A 12020-nucleotide genomic window follows, 5' to 3' on the forward strand; every position below is an offset into this window, starting at 1 on the left:
TGGCCAGTAATAGCTTCGCATCTTTGAGCTGTTTTTGGTTAGAAAAAGGTTGCTTTGATATAATATTGATCATAAACCTGCAGATATGTTGTAAGAACTAAAATGCCTGTATTGGAGCAGCAGCAGGGGGTCCACTATGAGCAAACAAGGCATCTCTGATGGCAAGTAGCAAATGCAAATTTAAAATACTCAAAAAGCATGCAATCATAAAAACGTAGTCCTGAATCCCACCAGCTGTGTCGGAGTTGTAGACCGTGCACTCTAAAGCTGATTGTTGCGCTTCCACTAGATGCACATCACTGTATTTTGGACCCAGTAGTGTCTCCATGCTTGTCTAAAAATACATCCACAGTCAGGGTTTCATGGAAGTCGAGCAGAATGCTGCAAATGTAGAGGAATGGTCAACTTTCAAAATAAAACACTGTGCTGCCCAAACATGTCACTTCTGCTGGTACAGCACAATCAGCAGCTGAGTTACAGTGCAACATTAGATCAGTATATTGTAGGCTGATGATACTCCAGCATCCTCCCACAGTCCAAAGACATACATGGAGTTAGGTTAACAACCAAAGGGCTGGATGTGGCCCATGGGCTGTACAATGCCCAGACGTCTCATAGATGGCTAATTGTCTTTTGATCTGAGGAGGTTGAAGGTCAGTCCTGTACTCTTTTAGTTTGGTGTCCTGTTTCATTGGTGGTGAAACATCCACATGAATGGCATAATCCAAGGTTTTTCTTTCTATGTTGTGGCCAATTGTTGTAGACCAGTGAAACAAACCTGTTGAAAAGGCTGAGTGTTGCTTGCTAACCTTCCTTTCTTTTACCCCAGTGGAAGTGGAGATGATTCCTTGGACAGCCTCTCAAACCATGTCCCTCGCTGTCCTTTGACCCCTTCGCTATCACCACGAAAACGGACCACAAGCCAGTCTAAGACGGAGCCTCCTCTGCTAAGGACCAGTAAAAGGACTATCTACACTGCAGGCAGACCACCTTGGTATAATGTCACCGGGACCACCTTCAAAGAAGCCTTCGTCATAGGTGAGAGAAGATCTGGGCATCTTTAATGTTTTAATTTCAGTCGTTTAAAAAAGGCCAAGCATTCTCCTGGTGCTGCGATTAGGAAGACACAAGTATGAGAGAGATTCAATCCATAATATCACTACCTGAGTTTTTGTATATCCTTCACTAGATTTGAACTGGTACTCCTACTGTTACTGGGTTAAGAAACAAAAAACAAAGCAGGCATTTTCAGCTGCTTCCTATAGCTACAGCTTTGGTGCAAATGTTAACATGCTACATGAAAATTATACCTGGTGACATATTTATATTGTTGTTTTCCACCAGCATGATGCTGATGCCAAATGTAGAACCGGTTCCACATATTTCCAAAATACAAAGACTGGTTTCAGGTGCCGCTGAGGGAAAGTTGGCTCGGCACCAGCACCGTCAGTGGGAAAGAGGCATTTGTGAGCTCCTGTCTGAAGAGTGCTGTGCCAAAATACATACCATGCGAGCTGTTTGCAAGGCTGCTGATTCTTAGTCTTGTTCCTTGATAAACAAATAATTATTTATCACAATTAAGTGAAATTTTGGTACCACGTGCTCTGTTATCTTGGGATTCTCAGACAGGAATCTTATATTTTCATGAGGCTCTGGCTGAAAAGTGGGCACCTTTACAGCCAACTGCCTTCTTGCTGATCAGCTCAGTGAAATATCTGCATCAGGATGAGTCCCAGCAGCAGTAAAATGAACGTGACACTAAACCTGTGTGTGTGTGTGTGTGTGTGTGTGTGTGTGTTTGTGTGTGTGTGTGTGTGTGTGTGTGTGTGTGTTCCACAGCCGCAGAGCCAGTGTACCGTGGTTAAACACATCAGATTGGCATGAGTGATAAAACGTAGAGGGAGAGGTGGACATTATCTTTAGTTGGCAATCTGTTATTGTCAATGGCCCGCAATGACTGGTTACAATTTCACACTCGACTGTATGTGGCCCCCAGTTTAAAGGAGCAGACCGTATAACATAAGGGGAGTGTGCAGAGCATGCCTCGAGAAAGCAGGGAATGTGCAGAAAGGGTCAGTGTGGAAGATGGAGAGAGGAGAGGTTAAACGCGATGCTTGAGGGAGAGTATAAAATGCTGGGAGAGCAGGAACAGATGGATGGAAGGATGTGGGCAAATGTGGTGGCAGAAAACATTGCAAAGCCTCATAGATACCAAAGGTGGCTGCTGTTTCTACAGTGTGGTTTTATTGCTTATTGAAAAAGCAGTTTGATGTATTTTTAACGGGCCGTTTCAGTGGCCAGGCTTTGCTGCTGGGTGACGTGCTCAGAATTTGTGGTCTATGCAGAACCTGCAGGAACTCATTAAAAGGCTTTTGTTTCTTTTTGTTATTTTATATTAACGAGTAGTTCTATAACATCTTCAAAACTGCAGTCATGTACAGAAATAAGCAGCCCCCCCCTCCGTGAACTTCCAGTCAGCAGTTTCGACCTTGATGGGTCTTATCAGAGGAATAAACCTTTTCCAACACTTCACTGAGTTGTTTGTCACTGAAGTAGCTCTGTAGGCTGTTTCTGTGTGTGCACACACGCAAAACACACAGGAGCAAATTCATCCTGCTTTTCGCTCCATCCTGCCAGCCAGCAGGGAGCTCTGGCCCAGTTCCCAGGATTGTTTTCCTGAAGGATTGTTCTTGTGGTCTTTAACCCAAGAGGTCAAGGGAGGTGAGGCAGGGATTTACTTTTATTTTATACACACGTCCCATTGGTGCAACTGTTTTTTTTTTTTTGTGTGTGTGTGTGTGTTTCTGACTGAGTTCAGCTCAAAATATGTTTGCACTCACAAATTGTTTGCAGTCCCAAGCATAAAGTGTGTTGTCTGATTTTTGCTCTTCGCCGCCTCGTTGGAAACGACGCGTCCAAATGACGGCTAAATGTGAATGTGTCCAAAGAAGAGCTAGTCAGACGTGATGCTGAAAGGAACAGTCAGTAGAAAATTATTCTTTTGATAATCGATGTGGGCTTTTATATCACCACTTTCTACATCTAGTTTTGAAGGTTCTATTTCTGGGTTTACAGATGATTTAAATAAAACTGTATAATGTAGTCAGCGGACATTTTCATTCCACTGTAATTCCTGAGAGAGGCAGAGAGAAAATAACATGCATACCTCCTGAGTTTCATCAGTGTATCATGTGCACATGTGTGTCAAATGAGCTCATTAGTTAATTCAACAAATGTTTGGCTCTTGTGCTCTTGGTGGGTGACTGCATGTAAGTGAGACTGGCCTCCATATAACTGCTTAACAGACGTCTCATTTTCCTGTTATTTCTGGCTTTTGATAAACAAAATTGTATTTTATGCTTTTGAATTGAAACCATACTTATTTGCATGCAGCAAAAATCCCTTGGTCTGGGTTTTTTTATACCCCTGCTTGAAAGCAGTAAGAAAAAGATGATTTGGCCGCCTTTTCACAATCCATTAATGCTGTGTTTAAACACGGGGATCCCTTAACAGATGGCAGAACAGAGATCAGCTCCGGTTCTCATCCAGCTGCAGTGCTGCAGCAGAAATGACAAGACTGACGGCTGCAGGTGTATTGTGCTTGTGTAGAAGCTTTTTTTTTTCCCCCTCCTGAAGTCTTGCAGGTTCCTGAGCGAGCTCAGGCTGTCAGATGTGATCAGTCAGGTTATAATCTGCACAATCTAGTCCAAAGTTTTACAGAGAGTGTGTTGTCTGTGTATCAGTAAAACAGAAATGATGTGGAAAGGGAAGCTACAGTACAGTCAGTTCTCCTTTTAACAAGTAAAAAAAAAAAAAAACGCTGGGTTGGGATGTGCTGAATTTGTTTTAAAGCACATTAAAGCACACACTGACCCAGTAGCTTCTGAGATTCTCTGACTGATATTTCTCACATTCAGATAGCAGTTTGACTGATGTGCTCAGTTACTATGAGGACTCTTATTGTCCTTAATATCAAGGTGTTGAATAAAATGTTTCTGCATGAGCCACCCGAGTTTTCCCGGGTGTCTTTCATACCACAGCGTCGCTGTTCCAAAGTACTTGAATTACTGCTTTTCCCTGCACCTTATTGCTCAGTGAAGTGCTGCAAGAAATTTCTGTTGTGCATGATAATATGAAAAGTGGAACTAGACAGTCATATTTTTATATTAAATAAAGACTGTCACATTCTTGTTGCAAGGGGGAATGAGTTGGCGCTGACAAGAACGGACACGCAGTAGAAATAAATGTTTGAATGAGGGTGGAAATTAGATGACTGACAAAATATTAATCATGCTTCAATCACAAGCTTCTCAGGTGTTCAGTTTTGCAGTAGGTGAAGTGTCTTAGTTACGGACTTGACTGCACAAAATCAATTTAATGCTGTGACCTTGAAACTTCAGAAATAGCTAAACAGGTACTGGGAAAAATTTCTCCAGGTTAGAAATTGAAACAATCATGCAGTGCTGTTCCAGAGAAGTCTTTTTCCATCTTCCTCCAGCACACCACACTAACACTTCTGCACTAGTTTTGCAGATTGTTGTAATCTGTCAGTAACAGTGCTGCGATTCTCTCTCCTTCTCTTTCAGGTCTGTGTGGAGGAAGTGCCTCTGGGAAAACCACAGTAGCCAATAAGATAATTGAGGCACTGGATGTCCCCTGGGTGGTTCTGCTTTCAATGGACTCTTTCTACAAGGTACAAAAGTCAGCTGAAAGCACTAAAATGTAAATAAGAACTGTGATTAATAGCACTTAAGCTCATTAGCAGCTTTAGTACTGCAGTCAAGGCACCCTATTATTTCTCATACCTTATTTAAGCCACAGTAGTTGACAGACTTTTGATTTGAAAAGAAATCAGTCTTCTGTGATTGGATATTGGTGATTTCTCAGATATTTCTTCTAAGAAAACACATAATTCAAACTGGCCTGTAAAATCCATCTCAGGTAGCTGAAACCCAGGGGATCAGGTGGTTAAGTGTGTGTGCGTTTGGTTTTTGTGTTTTCTTCATGCTGCTGTCTCTTTGTCATTTAGGTGTTAAATAAAGAAGAGCAGGAGTTGGCCGCTAAAAACGAATACAACTTCGATCACCCCGATGCCTTCGACTTTGAGCTGCTGGTCAATGTGCTCAGAAAGCTGAAGAAGGGAAAAAGCATCAAAGTGCCAGTTTATGACTTCACCACTCACTCCAGGCGCAAAGAATGGGTGAGACCCTCTCACTGACACCCTGCTGGAAACTGACTTTGACACTGTTTTAGCAGCTTTTTAACAACACTAGACTCAAATATTAATTTCAAATGATCTTTAATATTCCCTTTTTAAGTACTGCGATAAACAAGGTGACCAGCAATGGCAGACAGTGATGGTGCCCTGTGATGTGAATGAGAAAGCATTGTTTTAATTCTCTGTAGAGTTTGTTGTGTCTGTTCAGACCCCCCCGTGGGTGCATTATTGTTACTTTGTTATTAAAGTGCATTGTTAACACAAAGTTTCTATCAGAGTTTTTACAGCTTTGGTTATTTTACTTGGTTATTTTACTCAGTTGACAGTTAGCAGCTGTTTGTTGCGTACACCTTGCAAATGATGGTCAGTCAAATGTGATCAAATTGTGTCCACGAACTCTCACAGAGATTAAGTAATTGAAGATTACACTTGCAAAGCATAACTGGAGATATTTTACCCATAACTTTGTCTGGCTAGTCTTTGTTAGTCATCTATAGCCCTTCAGATCCTTCAGATCATTTTTTGTTTTATGTTTCCACAAAGGGACATTGTTCCATTGATGCTATTTTGACGTGTAGGACTGTGTAATTGTTGGGTTCGTCTTTGCTGTCTGTGACACAGTCAGTGTGCTTTTCTGATTCATTCTGATTCACTGCTTTGTTCTCACTAGTGCCGCTTCCTCCCTTCACTCACTTTTGGCCTTTCTCCACTACCGCTGCTCGCTCGCTCTTCATCTTTGCCACAAATTTTCCCTGAACTTTATCATTGGCAGAGGTCCAGAAGACACCCCCCCACCCCCTTTCTGACCCATTTCTGACTTACATTTTTGGTCTCATCTCCTTTTGTCCTTCTGTTCTTGCTTCTGCTGTGTTGCTGAGCCTTTTAAAATGGTGCTGATTGTGGTTGTCCTGAGTTGTCAGGGTGCCCGCTGTCAGCAGGCAGCATTCAGTTAAATATTTTTTCCACCCACTGACTCTTACTGGCTTTTTAGCTGTGAAGGTTTTGATGACAATCACTGCTGCTGTCAGCGTCTCTTCCTCTCTGTGTGGGTTTACTGTTTGAGTAGGGCCTTCGCCTCTTTACAGCCCTGTGTGTGTGTGTGTGTGTGTGTGTGTGTGTGTGTGTGTGTGTGTGTGTGTGTGTGTGTGTGTGTGTGTGTGTGTGTCTCATTGAGGCTCCAGCTTCATCATAAATTATGAAAGTGTCATCTCCACTACTGTTGTTTTATAAGCTTTTTTTGGCCATATTTGCCAATGTGCTCCTAAATATGGTTCACAGTCCGCAGATTTATTTTTAATCTAAAATGTGGGTGAAATGCTGTTGAGTCCGGCACCACCGCTGCCACCTTCCTTTTGCTTTCCATGACAAAAAATAATAAACAGCCTCTTGGTTACAGTAACATCATACACTTCCTTTAATGTGAAAACAGGATGTTGGCAGGAAGGGGAAAAGTTCATTTGCGAGGTTTGCTTCATGATGAGCTCTTAAATGTCATTGGTGCAAACACTGGGGCCTTCAGTTACCAAGTCTTAGCGGGAGCACAGATAAAGGCTGACACCACCTCAAAAAAAACCACTTGTTACTTCCTGCCTAATTACACACAGAGTATTTCTCTGTGTAATGTGTGTGTGTGTGGGACTTTGTTGTTTTCAACCAGCTTAAGAGCTATTTCAGCTGCTGAAGCTGATTGACCTTTTAAAGTTTAAGTAAACATTAAATTGTAGTCTTAAAATATTCCCAAACGGGTCAGAGTTAGTGAAGAGAGAACCAGTTTTCCACCCACTTCAGTTAAGTCAGTTTAGTGTAGTCTGTCTTCATTGAAATAAAAGCACGAAACTCTTCAGAGGACAAAAATAAACGTTGCAGTTACAAATCACTCTACACCTCCAGGGATGTTTTAGTCGTTTAAGCTGATGCTAATTGAAATTCTTGCTAATTTGCTAATTATTAAGGATTTAGTGTACAGTAGATTAACCCCAGCGTCTCCTCCCAGAAGCATTATGAAGACTCAATCAGGCAGCGTAGCTTTCTGACAACTGCTGTCTATTTCTCTGCGATGTAATTTCATGGCTGAAAGCCGCAAGATCGCACGGGAAATCGCCTCTCACGACTCGTGACTCTGAGATCCTTTTACGGACCTTTTGTGATGGGGTGGATGTAATTAAGACTCAGGTCTCGAGGGTGCCGAGGGCCAACGAGCCGCAGGCTGTGTTCATATAACAGTTATATGGATGGACAAGAGCGAGCAACTTAGTTCTTCTTCTCTGGTAAAAACTTTAGGTCACCTTCCCGCGCTCGCTTTCAGGCACCAGCGCTTAAATATGTTAAAGAGCCACTAAATCGTCTCTCAGCAAAGAAGCAGGAAATGAACAAATCAATAAACACTTATCTGTTTCTTTAAAATTAACTTTCCTTCAAACTCTGCACACTCTGTCCCCCCCACCCCCCACCCCTTTCCCCTCTCTCTGCTCTGTCTTTCTTAAAGTCAATACTAAGGTGTCCGGCCCTTTGACTTTAGCAGGATTGTGACATACTCGGCACCATTTTGTCTTTGATTGAATCAGCTATTAAATGTTTTTTCTCAAACATTTACATGCTCTCCTGGTAGTAAAACTGGTTCTGGGTGAGGTTCATCAGGTGACAGTAAAGTGAATGTGGTTTGAGATTGTGTTTGTGTTTGTGCGTCAGTGTGGCTGCAGAATATCATGCATCCATGCACAAACGGCACACCAATGTTTAACTGATATCTGTAACAGTCTTTCCTTATTTAAAAAAACAAAACAAAACCTGTACATCTTTGTAATGAACTCTCATATTTGCTTTGGATTAAGTTGATGTAACGCAGGAATCGTGAGTGAGTCGTGGTTTTACGTCTGAGAGTAGGATCTACACATCTCAGCAGTGTGCTGTCCAGGCTTGTGCAAGCTGATGGGCGGATAAAGTTCCTGTCATAACAAGGTTTCAAAAAAGATAATGAAAAAATGCAAACTGAAGCTACATACAAGTTTAGTTACAAGAAACTTAATGAATCCTGTTCTTTGTGACCAGGAAAAATGTAAGAAGAAGAACTCACTCTAAGATGCGCCTCCCTGCCCTGTGACTGCTCCAGCTCCCTCGGCCACTTTTTGCAGCCTCTCATCATTTTTCTGTTTTGGTTTTACAAACTTCTTTGATTCTGACAGAAGCACAGTTAACAGTTTAAATTGCAGACTTGTCTTTTATTGAATGATAAAAAGAATATTCAATCTATTTTTGTTTTTAAAAAAAAAAGGGACATTAAATGACCAACATAAAGGATCCTTAAACATTTTATTGGCTGATGTTCAGGTTAAAAACTTTTCTAATTGACTTTCCATGTGACCTTCAAGTTTTTTTTCTTAATTACAAACTAACACCATCATATAAACACTTAATTTCACACGTGTTGTAGCTCATTAATTGTAAATAATATTCATACCCTCATTTGTATGATGCTGAAATTAGTTGTTGTTAATGAGCCACATATTTCAAGGTGTCCGCACAGAGCGGGTGCTGCAGAGCAGGGTTGGTGGATTTTGACCCCTATCCCTTCATTACTAATGGGCAAAAAAAAACATCATCTTCACCAGTACAGCCAGTATGAATACACTGAGCATTATTACTTTTAGAAGTAAGTATGGGTGGGTAAGCTGCTCTTAGAGAAAAAAAAAAAAAATGTGACCCTGTGCTTTAATTCTTCCTCTCTTACAGAAAACTGTGTACGGTGCTAATGTTGTCATTTTTGAGGGCATCCTGGCCTTTGCCAACAAGGAGCTGCTTAAGGTAAGAATATTGCTGTCTCCCTCCACTCTGCTTTACTTTTACTTCTTTGTGTTGAAAGATGGGGTGGCTGTAGCTCAGTAGGTAGAGCAGGTCACCTACTGATCTGAAGGTCAGCGGTTCGATTCCTGGCTACTCCAGGCTACATGCCAATGTATCCTTGGGCAAGATACCTAACCCCAAGACCGTCCCGTCGGAGTATGAATGTGTGTGAATGTTAGCCAATTAAAAGCACTTAGCTTAGTAAACATGGAAGTGCTTGTATGAATGGGAGTGCATGGGTGAATGTAAAACATGTTGTATAAGCGCTTTGAGTGCTCATAATGAGTAGAAAAGCGCTATATAAGAACTAGTCCATTTACCATTTACCATTTATTTGAGTTGCTGTTGCCTTCCCATCAGCTTGAAGCAATCTAGCTGTTCTCGTCTGACCCCTGACATAAACAGGACGTCATCCACAGACCTGCCACTCAGCGGATAATTTCTCTTTTTTCTGACCTTTCTTTGTAAACCTCAGAGATGCTCGTGTGGGAAAATCCCAGTAGATCAGCAGGCTCTGAAACACTCAGACCAGCCTGCCTGGCACCAACATCCATGTTCAAAGTCCTTAAATCACATTTGTGTCCTATTGTGATTCTTGGTTTAAACTTCAGCAGGTTGTCTTGACCATGTCTGCATGTCTAAATGCATTGAGCTGCTGCCATGTGATTGGCTGATTTGCGTTAATGAGCAGTTGAGTGGATACATGTATGACACACAGTTGGGATTTGAATTGAGCATGCTGATGTAAAAGAATAGAAGGGGGGGAAAAAACGGTTGTCAAGGTGCGATGCAAAATGGACTCAAAAATTAAGCTTCAGTCCAGAGTGTTACATTTTATTCTCCAAAAGCTGATATTTAGATCCATGTTTTTATGCATGTGTACAGGAGATTAGGATTATAAGGACACTTTACATTCTGCAGTGATCATTACAATGCTCTTGAGGGTCAGAGGAAATAAACAGGGTTAAAAAATGGGAGTGCTCTTAATTGCAAATCAGTCCTGCGGGCTTTCTCTCCAACCTCTTAAAGTGTGTGTGTGTGCGTGCGTGTGCGTGCGTGTGTGTGTGTGAGTGTGAGAGAGCGAATGCGCGAGCAGGAGAGCTGGACCGTGATGATAAGGCAGTCAGCCTCCCCTGAGACCCAGCTGTGTAGTTGATTACCATCTGATTCAGTTAATAACAGTCACTGTCTCCTGTGATCAATTGTGTTTTGTGTCCATTCTTGTAATTGAACTCAATTACAGCTGCACATCTGATATGCAAATGAAGAGGTTTGCTTTAAGGAACTGAGATGCTGAGAAGGGATGTGGGTAGTGACAGGAATTGGGGCTTCCTCATGTGGCCGATGTTGCAGATCATTATGTTGGACTTTTTCACAGTAAGCTGAATTTTGCAGGAAGTAGTTTATTTTTAGGATAATTTATTGCAGTTTCTAAAAAGGCAACAATTCCAATCTTATTTTTATGAGTAAATACTGTTGATCTGAATTTTAATCATGATCTTTAATGATATCTCATTTTCTTAGTGTCAATAGATGTTTGTGCTGATTAAAATGGCATCTGTTGTAATAGACCCCCCCCCCCCCCAAAAAAAAAAAATAAAAAATTAAAAAATCAAAGTGACGCCGAGATGCTTACACAAAGAATGATTACAGTGAGTCAAATGGAGTTCATTCAAATGATTTTACCTAAATTTGTGCTGTTTGACAATTCAAAATTCATCATTTGACATCCTTCCTAAGAGTCCCATTTTATTTAAAAACCTGGCTTTCCCAAATGTATAGGATGCATCTTTGTGCTCTATATACATTTTAGACTTCTGCAGTAGACTTTTTCATACAAACCAAGTAGAAATAGCTGTCAGTCTTAATCTTCCTGCACTAAAATTTTAGATGTAATATGTAATCCTGCGCTTACACTGATACAGATGGTTTCCCCCGTGTTTCTGATCCGTATGGCAGGCTTCCATTTCACTCAGAAGGTCTTTTTTCTTTACTATATCACTAATGCCATCAACGAATGCAGGAAGATTGTGAGAAAGGCATATTGTATTCTTTGATTATTAAGTCATAGGTCCCTGATGCTCATTGCATGGATGAGGATGCATTAGATTAAAGGCTTCTGACTGCATCAAAGGCCAAATTTCCTGTTTCATTATCATGGCAAAAGCAAACAGACAGATGGCCCCTCTCTGTTGGAGCAGGTTAGGAAATGATCTAAAGCCACAGCCTTGCTCTCTAACCTTTGGTAGCAAGCCACTCTTCATTCACCTCCTTCAAGCTGACAGCAGTGCTTATCCAGCAGCCTGCCATCTTTAGGTTGGTCAGTCTGTCAGATTTACAGCAGTCCGAACTGCCAGCCAGTGGCTTTTTGTGCAGCTGAGTTATATCTGTGCTCTCGCTGGTATCCTCAACTAAATCACACACACGATCCTTTTCATCAGGAGTCATCAATAGTTCTTTCTGTCGCCTCTTTGTTGTCCCACCTTTGTTGTGATGCTGCCCCATTGATTGTATTTTTTTTTTTTTCCTGGCTTTGCTGAGTTGAGGTTCAGGTTAATGGAGCTTAGTTGTTGGATCAGAAGCTGATGTTCTCTTTGAAGCTGCAGTGATAAGTGATGCCTCTTGAGATTCTTCAGCATGTCCCGACCCCAGCATCAAGCTTCTGCTGTAAAAATGTCAAATCATTGAAACAACTCGGAGTGCCCTTTCACAGACACTGAAAAATGAAGCCTGTGCGGTTTGTGGTGTTTGCTTCATTCATTTATCCTTAGAAGTCATATTTACCAGTTACAGTGTGCTAATGTTCAGAGCCGAAACAATTAGGCAGCTTAAAAACTGTGTAAAGTATAGAAAATGTGGAAGTTCATGTGTAAAAACCAAATTAAATCAAAAAGTGGAAACAAAAAATAGTGTTTCCATTCTACAGTTGCTGCAGAGAGCTGGTAATATTAAAACAAATACT

At 41.4% G+C, this 12020-nt stretch overlaps 1 protein-coding gene across 2 annotated transcripts in view; it reads left to right on the forward strand.

The window, feature by feature from the left end:
* LOC115774156 (uridine-cytidine kinase-like 1) overlaps nt 1-12020 on the forward strand; it is a 29971-nt gene that overhangs the window by 2381 nt on the left and 15570 nt on the right. For both annotated transcript variants that reach the window (XM_030721278.1, XM_030721279.1), the window contains exons 2-5: nt 830-1038; nt 4587-4693; nt 5030-5200; nt 8948-9019. In XM_030721278.1, the coding sequence (XP_030577138.1) occupies nt 830-1038; nt 4587-4693; nt 5030-5200; nt 8948-9019 (559 nt within the window). The remainder of the gene's footprint in view (nt 1-829; nt 1039-4586; nt 4694-5029; nt 5201-8947; nt 9020-12020) is intronic.

The sequence above is a fragment of the Archocentrus centrarchus genome, chromosome 24, assembly GCF_007364275.1.
Source record: "Archocentrus centrarchus isolate MPI-CPG fArcCen1 chromosome 24, fArcCen1, whole genome shotgun sequence".
NCBI lineage: Eukaryota > Metazoa > Chordata > Actinopteri > Cichliformes > Cichlidae > Archocentrus > Archocentrus centrarchus.